Source organism: Cynocephalus volans, chromosome 2 (genome assembly GCF_027409185.1).
Source record: "Cynocephalus volans isolate mCynVol1 chromosome 2, mCynVol1.pri, whole genome shotgun sequence".
NCBI lineage: Eukaryota > Metazoa > Chordata > Mammalia > Dermoptera > Cynocephalidae > Cynocephalus > Cynocephalus volans.
Window position 1 is genome coordinate 15,759,440 of NC_084461.1, and position 18,069 is coordinate 15,777,508.

Below are 18,069 nucleotides of genomic sequence, written 5' to 3' on the forward strand. Positions count from 1 at the left end.
AAGCTGGGGGATTTGGTGGCCTCACTGTCACCAGGAAAGGCAGGGAGGATGTCCAGGAATCCACGTCACCCAAGTGGCAATGTCAGCCCTTTCCCCGGTCTCTTCTCACTTTGCCCCGACCATTTTTCATTTTTATTCTAGGGTATTCTTTAATGTTCACTCTTTGAAGTTCTCCAACTGTGCTTTGAGCTCTTTGGAGAAATGCTTTGGTTCCATTAAAACATCACAGATGTCAAACGGGAGAGAGTGTGGAGCAAGCAAACAGCCCAAGCCTCTCATTTGCAGAGGGAAACCTGGGGCTGAAACAGAAGCTTCTTTACACCCAAGTCACAAAACTGCTTGACTCTGTGACAGAGGCAAAACCAGCAAAACCCCATCTTGCTGGTCTCCAGACTTGTGATCTTTTCCCTATGACAAACTGCTTCTCCTTACAACCAACACGGGGCTTTTATTTAAATGTACCACTTTAATAATGAAATTGCTTTGACAGATAACCTGCTATGGTATTTCTTGAACATCTATCATTTTTACACATCTTAAAGCTCATCTAAAAATAAAATAGCCAACAATGTTGTAAACAGGGAATCTTCACATGGGCAAGTTAAAATAAGTTTAAAGATCAAACGCTATAAATTCCGAGCTTCTAAGCTGCTACTTTAGACTAGTTCCATTCACCCCAATTCACAGCTATTGAAGGGACAGGGTAGCCACCTGGTATTTACATTTCTAATTAAGTATTAGAGGTTGTTTTGTTTTGTTTTTAACAATTGTGCTACTTTCCTTCCTTAGATATTAAAAATTTGTGTCTGTTACAGATTCATGCTGGATCTGACAAAGGTATTGAAAGTTTTCAAGCACGAGTTTTTTTCCAAACCTCATCTCTCTCACAAAGCCTCCTAAAAATAGGACACTTCCTGATTTAATATATACAAACAGCTAAATCAATCACTAAAAATTTCTTCATGCTTTCCTTAAGTATTGATTTAATTGTGTAAATTTAAAATTCATGAATGCATAAAAAGAATGTAATAAATTTATAATTTTAGTTGAATTAAGACTTATTTTTCTTGACATCCTTTACACTTTCTACAGACATGGGTCCTATAAAACCAAGGCTGAAATCAATTTTAACACATAGCTCTACGCTCACTGGGAAGAAAGTAGGGCATACTGGTTAAAATCTTAGATTTTTGAGCCCAGCAGACCAGATCAGCACTAGGTTCTCCAACTTAATGGTTACCAGTTGAGGGGCGATGGGCAAGTCCAACTTTCAGTTTCCTTATCTGCATAACAGGATTAATATTAGTACCTTATTCATGGGCTTGTTGTTTATTTCGCTACCTCATTAAAAGTTGTTACTGCTACTGTTATATCTCGAGTTATCTTATTGATGAAATATTGCCTGACGAAGATAACAGTGAATCAATTTTTTTACATAATAGTCATTTGTTCTATATTTGTGAATTGAAAGCATTTTCGCAAATATTAATTAGCTTGCTAATGACTTCTCGGGGAGGAGACTGACATACCGGCTCTCTCTTAGCAGGTTGAGAAGGTCATCTCTAAAGGTATCTCTGTTCTTCTCCAAGAAACCTCGGACATCGTACTGCACCTAGTTTTCAAAAATAAAAGGGAGAGGGGAGTGGGCCGAGCCCGTGGCGCACTCGGGAGAGTGCAGAGCTGGGAGCGCTGCGACGCTCCCGCCGCAGGTTCGGATCCTATATGGGAATGGCCGGTGCACTCACTGGCTGAGTGCTGGTCACGAAAAAGACAAAAAAAAAAAAAAAGAGGAGAGGGGAGAACTGATCAAAAGAACAATTTCAGGTCCTAAGTGACTCCTTTAAAAGTCAGACCCAGGGCCGAGCCCGTGGCGCACTCAGGAGAGTGTGGCGCTGGGAGCGCAGTGACGCTCCCGCCACGGGTTCGGATCCTATATAGGAATGGCCAGTGCACTCACTGGCTGAGTGCTGGTCACGAAAAAAAAAAAAAAGACAAAAAAAAAAATAATAATAAAAGTCAGACCCATGAAAAGAAGTTATTTCAGTAAATTTATGATTGGCTTGTGAATGAGTACCATTTCCTCTGGTTATCAAATGGTCAATATGAATAAATATCTTAATAAGAAGTTACCTCTCCAGCGTAGTGTTTCACTCCAAAATTGTTGAGCGCAACTCTGGGTTTCACATAAAAGTGGTTATTCTAATTAAAAAAAAATGCAAATGTCTTATTTCAAATCACTGATTTCCTTTGACTTTTAGAGAAAATTAAATACAACAGACAATGAAAACAATTTCAAAACCTGCCACATATCAGAGTTGTAGGTCATAGCTTCGGATGCATTTTATCAAAACCACGTAACTTTTGACTGTATCATTCCAGTAGGTTTAAACTTTTAAGTACTCTACACATAAAATAAACTTAGGAATAGTCTGACAAGTAGCCCCAAATCTAACCCTTTGGCTTATTTCAATTTAGCTTGAGTAATAGAACAGCCTTGGTTTCAGAAAAATTAAATGGATTTTTAATTTTTCTGAAACCACGATTGGACCAATAGCATTGAAACATCTTGAATGTGATCTTAATCCACACATTTGCTATTCAGACATAATTAAGAATTGGCAGGTTTTCACATACAGCATGTTGGTTGTGTAACTTCTCTAATAAGGTGCTGTCTGTAGCTTGAGGAAAATGGCTTTCTTCATTGATAAGGGCCAGGAGGCCAAGTTTCTAGAAGAGAGAAGAAAAAGACTGAATGAATGAGTTAAAAGTTGAATATGCCTGTGAAACTATTCAGGGCTCCCTTCCTCTCCACTCTCTATCAAGTTAGTGGTTAAGGAAAAGGCACAGTAATTTCTTAGACAGAAAAATTCAGAATGATACACTACGGAGAAAACCAATTAATTTAAATTCTGCATGAATGTTTTAAAAAATTGAACCCATTACAATTTTATGGATTAAACTTTTACAACTGGTATATCTACTACTGGGACTGGCAAGGCTTTGCTGCTGAATTTAGATCTCAGTGAGCCAATTCACACACTGTTGACTCTGAACTATGAGTTCAATGAGACAATAGGTTTTGAAGCAGCCAAGTATTTAAATTCAACCTTGCACATTTACACTTATGTTTCCAAATGGTCCATTGTGTTCTAAACATTCACATCTTTGATGTGCGTGTTCACACAAGTTATTTTGTTCCCATAAATATGAATCAGCCCAGCTGGGCACCCCTGGGACTGTAACCATTCTTCAACAATCCATTACCTTCTCAATCAAGTCTAGGCATTCTCCATTGTCTATCCAGTCAATATCTTCCCACACTAATCCTTCCCTGTAGAATGATGAAAAGGGGCCAAGTTAAATTAAAATGAAGCATTAAAACTATCTAACGTGGTTGCTGATTTAAAAAACAAAAACAAAAAAACTTGAAATGGAATCCTATGAGTGCTTACCTGCTATATTCTAGCTGCTCCAAAGAAAAAATATGCTTGTTAAAGTATTCCTGAAGTTTCTCATTTGCATAGTTTATATTGAACTGCTCAAAGTGATTAACCTAAGGAGAGAAAACATTCCACAATGTTAGTGCACTATTACACCTAAATGTGAAAAAAGGCAAAAAAAAAATAAAATAAAAGTTTGTTTCAAGTGATTTGTTTAATAGCAACTAATAAATGGATAGAAAGGAATTCATGGGTCCCACTCTGAGGAAGCCTACCTCGAAGTTTTCAAATCCAAAGATGTCGAGGATGCCAATAGATTTGAAGTCATCTTTGCCTTTGATCCTGCTATTGATCTTCATGATCATCCACTCGAAGCAGCGTGCATAAAGTGCCATGGCCAAGGAGTCTCTGCTGTCTACTGCCTGCGGGAGAGGAAACACCAAACACACAGGTGACCGCGGCAGCCCAAGCAGGCATGTCCATCCTTGCCCCACCCAGGAGACACGCCACACCGGGGTTGCACTTGGACCCCCAATGTTCAGTAAATCAATACCATCGAGGAAAATGTAGATATCTAAAGAAAGTGTGCTCGAGTATATCCTTTATTCAGATATCTGTAAAACCCACATAAACAAAACTCTTTGGGGCTCTATGCTTCTTTTATTATCTATCATCTTCTTCTTTTCTACTCAGAACACATAAAGGTTTTCTCCATGATATGGTTAGCATTTGTATTTATCAAATTAAGAAACATATTAGAAGGGCTAGCACATATCAATTGGTTCAAGGCAGTAGCAGAGGCAAAAACAGATACAATGTACCACTGCCTGTTTTCATGTATTATAATAAAAATAATAACACATTCTTATAGCTAATGTTTATTTAGTGCTTACTCTGTACCTGACATTAAATACTAAGCATGTATTGGTCGTTTTCATCCTTACAAGAATCCTATGAATTAGGTATGATAATTATCCTTGTCTTACAAGGAGGAAACTGAGGCACAGTAAATAAATTTCTTAAGAATAGACAGTGGTAAGTGGAAGGGTCAAGACTTAGACTCAGGTGATCTGCATTAGATCCTGTCCTCTTAAACACTATGTTACACGGTCTCTTAGAAAACAATTCAACAGCTTTGTCTATTCCCAACACTTGGATATCATCTCAATTTTAATCATGAACCAAGGTCATTTGAACAGTTCACTGTAGATACTTATTCGAATTAAAGCCATGGATCTGAAAACCCAGGACTTTCAAGGTAAGTTCTGATGGAAAAGCATGTGTACCTGTTGAACATTGAGAGGTGTCAGGATCTCTTCTCCCCTGAGGAACATCGATCTCTGGGTCAGAGCATCCGTGAGCTGTGTTGGGTCCAGCCCAAGTAACTCTGCAGACCTGCCCAAAGCTGGAAACAAGGAATATGGCAAAGATGGACCCACACCCCAAGAAGAAACAGGCCACTGGACCTCAAATGGGCTCAAAGCTAACTACACACAGCAACACCGTGAAGCAGAGAACATTCCTGAATCCCTCAGGCAGAATTTACAGAACACACATTTTATTGCTAAGTTATTCACTACCTAGGAATTCTGGTTAGTAGCACAGAACCTAGTGCTTGGACAAAGTATGGTCTAGCAACCTCATGGGGTCCCCAAGATCCTGTCAGAGGTTGTGACTGTTTTCATTAATAATACCGAGATGTTACTTGCTTTTAAACTCTCACTCTTTCACCAGTATACAGAAAAGTTTCCCAACGTTACATGACATAAGGTATCTCCACAAATTGAATGCAGAAGCAGGTATGAGAATCCAGCTGTCTTTTATTATGTCAGACATTAGAGAAATTTGCAAAAATGTAAGACAATGTAACTGTTCTCATTGACTTCTCTCTGTTTTGGAAAACAGTATTTTAAATAAAAACACAATAATTATATTAATATGCAATGGGTTTATTACTGTTATTTTTAAATGATTAATATTTTTTAAATGCCTCAATTTTAATTTCTAATTAGGCAAACATCAACAGATATAAGCCACATAAGGAAAAGCTCCTTGGAGTGCTATGATTTTTGAGATTATTAAGAGGTACTAGGTAGGACCAAATGTTTGAAAACTACTGACCTACAGGACTGGGCCCCTCTCGAGCCATTTTGAACTTGAACTTATCCAATTCCTAGCTTCCATGACTTCCTCCATTACTTCCACCAGAAAAGTTTAAAAAATAAATACATAAATCACTCCAGAAAAATGACAACTAACACAGCTGTATCTGTACGAGAGTACTTCAAAAAGGTCATGGAAAGAGTCGTGTTATCTTTCAATTTTATTCTTCCAAGAACTTTTTGAAATAACCTCGTTATTAACTCACTCTATTTTGACAACACACCTCTGAGGCACTCTACAGATGAGAAGTCACTAGTGCTGAGGGGATAAATCACACAGGGACCAGCCTGTGGCAGAGCTGGGCTATGAACCCAGCATTCCTACTTACAAAACTAACAGTCTTAGTTACACGCCACCCCTCAGTAACCACAGAAAATGAGAGCAAAATACTACACCACCGAACTTATGATATTTTTTCCTACATCAAATCCTTGTTGCTCTTATTTCCACTTATTTAGCCCATTTTCCTTGTTCCTTAATAAGAACAAGAACAGAGATGCCCTCCCAATTCAGTAATAACTTCTCAGACTCTTTGACCATTTATTGACACGTCATGTCATAAACAGTTAAAATTCTGTAGCTCTTTATAGCAGTGGTCAGAAAACTTTTTCTGCAAAAGGCCAGACAGTCCATATTTTAGGTTGAAGTTTCCTATGAGGAAAAAGGCACAGAAAGCAGGCAGGATCTTACCTGTTTTGAAGGAAACCTGCGCCCCACCAGCAGTGATAAATTCTATGTTCCCAAGATGTAGTATCCCAGCAAGCAGCCTCAGAATTTCCCGAACTTCCTCCTTGCTGAACTGCATTACTTCCATTGCCGTCTGGAAGAGAAGAAACGTTTTTAATTTTATGTTGTTTTTTCCTGCTGAAGAACATGAAAAACGCTTATGGTGCAGTAGGATTGTTAGGGGTTGTTCTAAAGGCAAGGAAACAAAAACCAGATGCATACATAGCCTCTCACTTCTAAAATGACAGCCTTTACACAGGTACACATAAAAGAAAGACAATCCAATCAATGAAATAAAGATAAACATCTGCCTTATAAACAAGCCTCCTATTTGTGGTACAAAAGCATTACTTCAGGGAGTCACAGTAATGACAGTGATTTTTTAAAAATACTATTTCTATAGATATCAAAGCATAACAAAACACTTATTGTTTTCTTTACACATAAAAGTTTGGTGGGGGGAGACTCAGGGAGGGGAGAAAAGTGGCACTTCATGAGACTCCTCCAGTGTGAACCTGGGGACCTTGTCTTAATAGTTAAATGAAACCGGGACCCAAATAGGTGGAACGAAATTCTCTATCAGGAACTTCATTTTTTTTTATGAAAGTCTTTTTCTCCTTTTATAGTAGATATGGATGGAAAATGTGAATAGATCTGGATCTGTCTTCCCTAGACATCAACACATCTCTGTTTTTAATTTCTCTCAAGAATTTTTAAACTCTTATCTTGGCCTCAAGATAGTAAGTGGACGTTGACATGGGCTGTTTTGGGAAGCACCCACAACAACGAGTATCGGAACAACTTAAGCCAAGTGCTTTCCGAATCATATCGAAGATTCACTCATTTTCTGTTGTGACGTAGGAGCCACGTTCTGGTGAGAAATAAAGCTATTAAGAAGAAAAAGAAAACCACACACACATACACATGCACGTCCCAGCTGAGGACGAACTGTTGGCAATACCGATGAGAACGACCTGCAAGGAGAACAGAAAATGACCACAGCAGACTGGGAAACAGGAAAACAAGCACCACTTCGAAGCAACAGCAATTGCAAAAGGAAACAACTGGGAATTTTAAAATGGGAAAAGTTTAATTTCTTTACAAGGAAAAAGCAATGAAGCCAGAAAGAAAGGACAAACAATGGAGGGGAAATTAAAAGCTCTACTAAAAGATACATGAACAACAAAAATACAACAGGCACTTCTCACAGGAGGAAACGCAAATCCACAGAACAGTAATTTCCTTCCTAGAAATCAAACATGTGCAAATTAAAGTAAATCTCAGACCACTTCTATTAAATTAGCAAAAAAATTTCTCAATGATAAACTTAAAGATTGTTGAAACCGGAACATTTATACACTGGTTGTTGGTGCTATAAATTAGTATAATGTTTCTGGAAAACAACATGATTATTCGGCAATACTGTGCTAGGTCACCTATGTACATAATCCTCTAATTTTAATATCTGAAAAAACAACACAGGTTCCAAGAGGTGAAATAACTTTCTCAGAGTAGCATAACCCAGATTCAAAGTCAGGCTCAACTAACCCAAAGTCTAGGAACTTCTATTACCCACCCAACTCTATTACTGTCTAAGGACATAAAAAGAAAAAAAGAAATCTCTTATGTAATCACCAATAATTTCAATGCTGGAAATTTTTTTCCAAGAAAAATCTCAATAGCAGAAAAGCTTTACAGTTTTACCTTAACAACACTTTCAGAGGAAAAAAAAAATTCAAACTATCCTACAATTAGACAAGTCAAATATAGCAAACAAGCCTGTAAGAATATTGAATAGTTTTTTGAATAAATTAAGAACATTAGAGGGGCTGGCCAGTTAGCTCAGTTGGTTAGAGTGCATGGTGTTATAACACCAAGGTCTAAGGACTGGATCCCCTTACCAGCCAGCTGCCCCCCGCTGGCAAAAAAGGAAAAAAAAAAAAACACATTATATAGAAACACAATTATATTAATTAATGATAGCTTTATATAAATAGTAATCATATAAAAAGTACAAAAAAGAGTAAAAAATTGTATTTTTGTACCTATAATTACTTTTAAAAATCAGGCTGGGAAGAAAATTTGCAAAATTGGAAATAGCTACAATAGTTACTGTTAGGGTTAACTGTGGGTTAATAGCGCTGGTAGACTCATTAACATTATGTTCTATCATGTCTTCTAATTTTATCAGCAATATTTTTACAGCAAAAAATGAGACTACTCATGGGTGAATGAAAAACAAACTGCTGTCTATTCAACAGAATAGCAGGAAAAAGGAATGACTAGTGATCCATGTGATGTGGGTGACTGGAGGAAGCTCAACCCAGGAGAATCCACACCGTATTATTTTACTTGCATGAAACTCTAGAGAAGACAAATCTATACTAGAATGACAGAAATCAGATTAGTGTGGTTGCCTAGGGCCCGGGGTGGGTGGCTGGGACTGCACAGGAAGAGGCACGGAGGAATTTTTAAGGTGTAGAATTGTCCTTTATTTTGATCATGGATATGGGTACATGGATGTGCAAATTCAAAATTAACTGAAATGTAACACTTAAATGGAAACATTTTATTACATGTATATTATATCTCAATAAAGTTGATTACAAAATACTAAAAGACCATGAATTACTTAATCAAAGGTGAAAAGACTATCACTTCACAGGTACAAACAGAAATTGATGCAAAGATTAAGAATTATTTGCCAACTGGTAAAGGGCCACGAAAAACAATTACATTGTATAATGTTTATGCCAGTCACCCTGATCTGAGCATCACAGATTGCCCACAGGTATTGATATTCAACTCTGCATGTACCCCATGGATATGTATAATCAACTATGTTACAATAAAAAAAAAAAAAAAAGAATTATTTGTCAAGTGCTTATCAATTTTTAAAAAGTCTATGAGAAAATAATTTTTCAGACTTAAAGATATTTATCAGCAACTTATTTTAAAAGCTAAAAGCAAGGGATGGCCAGTTAGTTCAGTTGGTTAGTGCGCAGCCTTGTAATGCCAAGGTCATGGGTTCAGTTCCCCATACCGGCCGGGCGTGATAAAAACCAAAAAAAAAGCTAACAGCAAAGAAATATGATTAAAAATATAGAATAATGGCTTATTTTGAAGACTCTTAAAAGAGTGTGAAGGACCAAGTCAGACAGCAAAATAATTATAAAGTACCTACACTGTGCAAAAGTAAATATTTTCTCTTTCTGTGATTAAAGTTTTCCTCATATATGACAAGATATATTCAAAACTGGTTTATAAAAATTTTCTAAGCCATTCAAACAATGACCACGGAAAGGAAAATCTTCACTAAGTCACCTACCTGGACTTTATATAATACTAAAAAGAAATAAAATGAAAAAAAAAAAAAGTTTAAGGTAGCAGAAAATTTCTAACTGTCTGATGAAAAATACCAACACATGCCCCATAGGAAAATTCTTGTTTGAGTTATTAAAATACATACAAAGGTTGTATATGAAGATATGCAAGCAAATGAACAAAATAAATGTGCTTACTATATTAATATATTTGTGACTCTGCTTTCAAGTCTAACTCCGTGATTGTTTATTAAGATGTGATGATAAGTGGTAATTGTAATAACCGTACCATGGGTTAATTTAATGGCTGCAACCAATTATCACCAGTGTGGGCATGTGTGCTAAAACTGCTAGCAAGAGCTGCCACTAATTTGCTTGTTAAGAAGATTGTAGATGGGACAGGAAGGCATCTCCACCCCTATGGCAAGAGTAGCCACTTTAATTTAAGGCTTATTATAATTATTTTATCTCAGCAACATGGCTCAAGACTGAAATAACCATGAGAAATTCTCAGTATGTGGGCTGGCGGTTAGCTCGGTTGGCTAGAGTGTGGTGTCACAACAACAATGTCAAGGGTTTGGATCTCCTATTGGCTAGCCACCAAAAGAAAAAAAAAATCTGTTTGGTTCAGAAGCACTAAACAGAAATTTAGTTATAACACTGGCACAAAGTTAGACAAAATATTTTCAGTAAAATTCTTTATTAAGCACATAAAAAAATAGATGTTTATGAGTGTGAGAGTGTGTGAGTGAGTGAGTGTGTGTGTGTGTGTGTGTGTGTGTGTGTGTGTGTGTGTAGGAAGGTGACAGATGTGTGGTAGTCCCAACCATTAAGCACCAAAGGAGGCTCAGCTTGTCCCCCTAGAAACAAAGAGACAAGAGGTGAGCCCCGCTCCAAGAAGCAAAGGGACCTCAAATGAATCTTAAACAAATGGTCTGACTGAAATGGTGGAAGGGGAGGCTATTTTGGGTACAGTAAATTATAAATAAGTAACTTGATAATAATTTGTTATGTAATGTTATGTTTTCTTATGTAATATTATGTTATTAAAAAGTATATTATTTTATAATATAAAATTTGCTCTTACTTCCAAGTTTTCCCAGATTATAAGAGACTAATGTTCCCAAATTTGGCAAAGTTGAAATACAAAGTCAGTCCTTTGAATTTTAATAAAATTTGACTCACCATGAATGAATGTGTATTCATGCATCAACACAGCCACACGCCATGCAAAACCCATAGATATACTCAGAAAGGTTTATGTGGCCAGGAAATCCCAGCCCTGGTCCATGCCAGGCACGCTGTGAATGTTCAGTATTTGTGGAATAAGAGAATGGATAAATGATCGCTCATCCAAGACTCTGTTACCTCACACACATGTCATCAGCTACCATCCTGGCAGGTCACATGCAGGCAATAAAATAAAATAGGTGTTACTACTGACTTGAAATAGCTTTCATCCTGTCCAAACAATTTATCTTGCAACTTGGAAGGCTGTAGAAAAAAATGGCTATGAAATTTAGCATAGGTTCACTGCTCTAAAATTAAAACTCTAAGGGCCGAGCCCGTGGCGCACTCGGGAGAGTGCGGCGCTGGGAGCGCAGCGACGCTCCCGCCATGGGTTCGGATCCTATATAGGAATGGCCGGTGCACTCACTGGCTGAGTGCCAGTCACGAAAAAGACAAAAAAAAAAAAAAACTCTAAGATTAAAGCTGCTCAGGGTTCAGATCCCTGTACTAACCAAAACCAAACTAATTAATTATACATATATATATATATATATATATATACATTCAGAAGATTTCATGGTTATTTATGTATTTATATTAAGGTTAGTTGTTGCCAATGATGAATTTTAAAAACATACAAAGCAAATTCTCAATGAAATAATCAAAATTCTTAAAAGGTTCTAGCCAGAGTACGTTGACATTCAAGTTGATAAAAACAATAATGGTGGTTTTTTTTTTTTTTTTAGTGGCTAAAAATGAGTACCAGAAGTGACATTCTCATACATAATTCACAGAAACAATTTTTCTCCGTTAACATTTTAACACTTTCTGCAAACAAATGATTCTTGGTGCCCCAAGGGAATGTGGTCCCTTCTCTTCCTTTGATTCCACCCAAAGATAAAAATTTAAATGGTATTTGATATTGGAAGGAAATACTGAGACAAATTACATAAAACACAACAGTATAATCTCTTCCAATCCTTTCCATTTCTCCTGCAGAATGCAGGGATTATATCTCACTTGTTCACTGCAGTCTCCCTGATGTCGAGAACAGTGCCTGGCACACAGCACGTGTTCAAACAGCTGAAGGTATAAAAATCAACTTCAGCTGGAAGACGTTAGTGCTGTTTGCTAACCATGTTTGTGTCACCCTTGGCTAGAGAGAGTAGCACAAGACAGTAAGATGCACTGGCTGGTATTGATAAAGACATGCATGATTATTGATGGAGTTTGGATGTGTTGTCCCCTCCAAAACTCACATGGAAATTTGATCTCCAATGTGGCAGTGTTGGAAACTGATTGAGTCATGGGGGCAGATCCCTCATGAATGGATTAATGCTCTCCCTGGGGGCGGGGGGATTAATGAGTGAGTTCTCGCTCTATTAGTTCCTGCGAGAGCTCGTTGCTTAAAATGTCCCTGGCACCTTCTCTCTATCTCTCTCTTGCTTCCTCTCACGATATGATCTGCTTGTACCCGCCGGCTACCTGCCACTTTCTGCCATGAGTCGAAGCAGCCTGAGGCCCATGCCAGATGCAGCTGTCCCAGAATCGTAAGCCAAATAAACCTCTTTTCCTTATAAATTACCCAGTCTCAGGTTTTTCTGTTATAGCAACACAAAACGAACTAAAACAATTACATTCCTATACAGTATTATAGAAATTATGATATTGAAAATATAATCATATAATAATCATATAATCATTAAAGCTGATATGTTCATTATAGAAATATTATAACATAGAATAATAAAGAATAAAAATGAAATTCTAGGATTCTGCCATGAGATAACATTTGTGGTATGTTTTTGTTCAAATCTTTTTCCTGCACATATAATCTCCACATTTTGAACAAAAAGATTATAGAATGCTACCTTCTTCCTCACTTCTTACATAATAAGCTAAGTTTTCTGTATTATTAAATATACTTGAACATGTGTTTTACTTGCTTCAATGGATCTTATTTTATGGGTATAACAAATTATTTAAACTATTCACCAATTCTTGATACTGATAGGTTGGGGAGGACAGAATCTTATATATCTATAGAAAGGAACATTTTTTCCTCTTTCTTTCCCTATAGTTGCACATTTATTTTTGTTCCTTTTGTTCTGCTGCATTGCTTAAATATTATTTAACCTTGCTGAACAAGGTCAAATAATATTAGCAAAAATGTCATATTCATGATCTTAATAAACATCAGCTAAGTTTTCATTGATACTTCTGGTGGTCCAACACCAAAAGGTAATTGTAAACTAAGTATTTAACGTTGTATAAATAGACTATCTAACTAGAATAAGTTATGTCAATATGTCAATAATATTCATTATGTCAATTTCAGGTATAAATTTCTCTTCCTCTCTAGATAATACTTCCTTTTGTCATGAGACCAACTTTCAAATGCCAAAATGTATTTCAATTTAATAGTAAAAGCTAGCAATCACTGATATTAAGCCAAGCTCTAAAGGTTTACTTGTAGCTAACAGAAAGAAGAAACAGTCTTGAATGGGAAAATGATGCCCCAAGAGGAAAACAGAATAACACCATCAGAGAAATTTCTCAAGGCCCTCCCAGGACAAGAGAATCCTCACTGCCAAGTGCACCCTAGTGGCCAGAGAGCTCATCGGTGATAGGACCTGCAGTGAGGCTCTGATTTGGGTGATTAGACATCTTCTCTGTCTCCTTTTACCACAAATTATTGTTTTCCAGCTTCAAGAAGGAAACAAAAAAAAAAGAAAGAAAAAATCCTGAGATAAGCCTTTTTTTGCTGTACTCACTAAAAACAAGAATGAGTTTTTATTCTAACACATGATCTTTTCAGCAAGGACAGTAATAAATGAATGCTGAAGGAAGGTTTGAGTACTGGAGGAAGTCTAGGGGGCCTAAATAAAATCGGGAAAGGTAATTTAAAATACCTAGAGAAACACTTCATTAAATCCAATTTAGAGGGCCAAATCCCATGCCTCCTAGGGTATACACTAAAAGAAGCTGTCTGCAGGAGGCTTCTGGTTAACAGGTTAAAGGAAGGAGAGAGGGTAAGAAAAAACGCTCTGCAAATCATGACATCTTTAGAAGGGAGATAGAGGGGAGGACAATCATGAAATTAGAGCTTAGTCTGGTCTGAATTTCACTTTCAACTTACATATATTAGACTTGGAGAAACGATATATGATTTATACCCGTCAAAAACAAACTTGGATTTAATTTCACAAGACATTCTTATGAATAATCTATGAGAGTAATAAGACTAGTTATGGAACAAAAATGTTGGCCTTTCAGGAACAACCTACAAAGAAAAAGCTGTGGTGCACTGAAAGCAGGTAGTACCTACCTCGTGGTTTAGAATCCGGGACTTGAAGTTAGACTATGTTTGGTTACTGGCTCTACCAGGTACTCCAGAAGGTTAAGCTGGCCACCAAACTCTCTGAATCTCAGAATGGTGACAACCACACTTCCTACCCTCACAGAGTCATTAGGAGCAGAGAGAGAAGTCCACTAAAGTTCATGAAAGTAAGTGCTTGGTAAATGTCAGCTGCATGTATGATGATCCAATGATGACGAATTAACCCTAGATGCACTGTATTCAACCGTTGTAGTAAGGACTCTGGAAAAGGAACTGAGACCACAATGATGGAATCTCCTGGCCATACTCAATCAGGTGTGGCTGTTAACAATGTTCGATGACCAGCTACCTTATAACAAAGTCACTGTTGATATTCAACAATTACAAGAGACCATGGCATGCCATAACTGATTCTTGAGATGACCGGTGTTCATACAATCAGAAATGGTTATCACAATTGGCTATGAGAACTGATTGATACCTTATTGGTCACTTGGTCCAATGGCTGATGGATTTGTTTTTAGCGGCAGAATCCATTTTGTAAAAGAAATCTTACTTGTAAGCTCAAAATGGAGTATCTGCTTGCTACAGGGCAAAGCCCATGATTTTTTTTAGTTTTCTTTTGTTTTGGAGGGTACAGGGTACATATTCTAAAGACGCTGCTCCAAGTAAAACACCCGTCTGCCCTGAGTGAGACACACAACCATCTTCTAAAGAAAAAGGATCCCTTGAATTCCCTTCCAGCCTCGAAGGCAGTCTTCATCGTGACTTGTGACAAAGAGGAATACCTATTCTCACACACAGGTCCAAATGTAATTACTTCTGTTTTTATTTAAACAAAAAAAATTTTTTTAAAACACAGAATCTGTGACTCTTAATAGAGGAAAAAAAAGTAACTTACAATAACTTCACTAAAGGATTCCTGGTCACTGATCGTCTTGTCTTCTACACATCCAGACTGATTCAAGTAGTGGTAGTTTTCTGGCACAGATAAATAAAATTCTTCTACAGAAAGACAAAGAAAAGCCTAACATCAATACTCAGCTGGCTGAGATAAGACAAAATCCAAGAGTTTTCACTCTATAATTTTAACAAAGTGCCTACATAATTCTATATCCCTAACAGCCCCTTATTAAGATAATAAAGTTCCTTGTAATCATCATCAAGGGATAACAGAAAAAATTTAATTAAACTTAATGGGCTGGCAGAACATGTTGCTGAAAATAAAAATTGATGAGAATCCTGTTTTATCGTTTTCTCTTAAAAATCAAACATTTGGAAATTAGCATTACTGCATGTAGTTTAAAAGTAAAAACAGCTGCAATACATTATATATTTTTCATAAATATCCTTTAAATTAAAAATGTACTAAGAGTCCAAGAAAACAAACAAAAAATTCAAGATTTCCTTATTGATAATTTTCTGTCTATATTATTTGGCCCAAAAGGAATTCAGCATCTTTGGGTGCTTTCATAATATACTTTTCATTGCAATTGGTGGGATATCAACAACATCATAACAGATGTCTTCTCCTTTACTGATGTGTTTTGAATGGAAAATGAGCTGCTAATCTGTATTTCTCTGCTGCTGCCCATTTGCTTACCTCTTTCTTCATGGTCCAGCCCTGCCAGCAGTGCATAGAATATGTGATAATTCCTTTCCCCAGGATTTTGCCTTACTACTCGATTCTGTGGAGACAGATCAGTCATATTTAGAGATGTTTCCTCTGCTAAATTCACACAAATGAATAATTTCTGAAAATCGTTATTGTGGGAGAAAATGTGAAGATTTACTTACTTTTTCTAATAAATCTTCATGTGAAAAGCAATGGTAAGTCAAGGAACAAAACAAGGATACGATACACTCAAACAGTCTTTAATTTTCTATTCTTTGTTATCCCAATAACTACAGGTCCCTATTTTTTTGACATTGAAATGTCAAGTGCCAAAAGACAAGCAAACAAAGCAGAGACTATTTCATGTAAATCCAGTTCCAAACACGACACATGATATCCTATCAGGTACCAAACTATTTGACAAAATCAATTTCAAACAAATATCTGGGGCTGGACGGTTAGCTCAGTTGGTTAGAGCATGGTGTTGATAACATCAAGGTCAACGCTTGGGATCTCTGGACTGGCCAGCCACCAAAAAAATAAAAACAAAACCCCAAATATCTGACGTTTGAAGATGAATCCAATTTTTCAGATTATAGACACGATATCAGAGATTTCCAAAAGAAAAATGGTCATCTCAGGATAATTAGGTCAAGTACACTAATATTGGAGAAATAACTAGGTAGAACCAAAGAAAGAAATGTTTCATGTTCTTTTTCAGTTCCTACAAATGAGAACAGTTTCCACTTATGGGTCAAATACTCTAGACAAAAGCTAAAAGAAACAGGATACAATCTACAATCCTCCCGCCCTGAATATTTCCCTTCTGACAGATGTTCAGCTGAACAAACTTCCCGAAGCGACTGGAGTTGTTGTTGTACACTGTCTTCGCGTTGCCGAAAGCTTCCATGATGGGACTGCAAACGAAGTGAGAACAGCACAGAGTATTAACTAGGGCAGATCTAAAAATGGCAAGAGCATTTCACGCAAATGTCAAAATACACAATTGCAAGAAAAACCCGAAACCAAAACAATCTAGGGTGACTATGCTTATTTTCAGAAGAGCCAGATTTTCAAAACACTTGCTGAAATGACTTTATCCTGAATATGTGTTTAGAAGGAGAGCAAGGATCTTACAGCTGGTTGTGCTGGCAAAGGACGTTACATAGTTGAGGAGACCACAGTGGCTCATCCCTGCATCAATTAGCTGGGCGTTCTACACGCAATCCAGGGATTGTACAGAAAAAGTCTCCACTTGAATGCTAGAAACCTAAGTTCCAGTTCTGTAAATTTCTCTCATTCGCTATGTATCCTGGGAGAAACTCATTTCACTTCTTTGGGTCTTTTCCAACTGTAAGACAAAGCCAGACTAGATCAGGGGTTGATAAACTTTTTCTGTATAGGACCAGATAGCAAACATTTTAGGCTTTGCATACCATGTAGTCTCTAGTGCAACTACTCAGCTCCGCTGCGATAGCTTGAAAGCAGCCACAATTGATAAAAAGGAGTGCAGCTGGGTTCTAATAAAACTTTATTTATAACAACAGGCTGCAGGAAGGAGATTAAGAAGTTCTGGAGATGGATGTGTTGATGCTTGCACAACAGTGTGAATGTACTTAATGCCACTGAGCTAAAATGATTAAAATTACACATTTTATGTTATGCATATTTTACCACAATGAAAAAAAAAGTTTTGAAACTTAAAATAAAAAACAAAAAAACCCACCAAAACAGGTTGCAGGATATGGGCATCAAGCTGAGGTCTGCCAATCCCTGACACCTGGATGAATTTCTAACAGGATCTGCAAAGTCTCTACTGGTTCTAAAATCTTATAAGGCACAAATCAGATATCGGGCAACTGCAAATATTTTATATAAAAATTCAGCAATACCTCGCCAAACAGCTAGCTCTCTTTCAAAGTTCTGAGGCTCCCTGCCATAGACTGTGTCATTGATCTGCCACATGACAGGCTACAAAATTCTGCTCACACTGAGCCCCCCAACAGCTGAACACTGGGCAGAGCCTCGCTCCTCTCCATGCCCTCCTTTACACAGTGGCTGGGGGTGACACTTCTGCTGATAACAAGGCCTCAAGAAAACGAGTCAACTCTAATGCTAGAGTACTTGTTCTACAAACTCCAATACTAGTGCCCTAGCTGACTAGTGGGTCCTTCAAAAACAGGTGATGCTGGAGTCAAGGGCTCTCAGGTAGGAAGGAGGCTGCAGACTTGT

At 37.3% G+C, this 18,069-nt stretch overlaps 1 protein-coding gene across 1 annotated transcript in view; it reads right to left on the reverse strand.

Moving 5' to 3' along the window:
• MYO10 (myosin X) overlaps positions 1 to 18,069 on the reverse strand; it is a 206,684-nt gene that overhangs the window by 77,456 nt on the left and 111,159 nt on the right. The window contains exons 6-17 of the mRNA XM_063085311.1: positions 16,630 to 16,754; positions 16,020 to 16,033; positions 15,826 to 15,910; positions 15,124 to 15,227; positions 6,294 to 6,423; positions 4,727 to 4,845; positions 3,716 to 3,862; positions 3,453 to 3,553; positions 3,265 to 3,331; positions 2,635 to 2,727; positions 2,131 to 2,199; positions 1,530 to 1,612 (exon numbers count right to left, since the gene is read on the reverse strand). Coding sequence (XP_062941381.1) covers positions 1,530 to 1,612; positions 2,131 to 2,199; positions 2,635 to 2,727; positions 3,265 to 3,331; positions 3,453 to 3,553; positions 3,716 to 3,862; positions 4,727 to 4,845; positions 6,294 to 6,423; positions 15,124 to 15,227; positions 15,826 to 15,910; positions 16,020 to 16,033; positions 16,630 to 16,754 — 1,137 coding nt within the window. The remainder of the gene's footprint in view (positions 1 to 1,529; positions 1,613 to 2,130; positions 2,200 to 2,634; positions 2,728 to 3,264; positions 3,332 to 3,452; positions 3,554 to 3,715; positions 3,863 to 4,726; positions 4,846 to 6,293; positions 6,424 to 15,123; positions 15,228 to 15,825; positions 15,911 to 16,019; positions 16,034 to 16,629; positions 16,755 to 18,069) is intronic.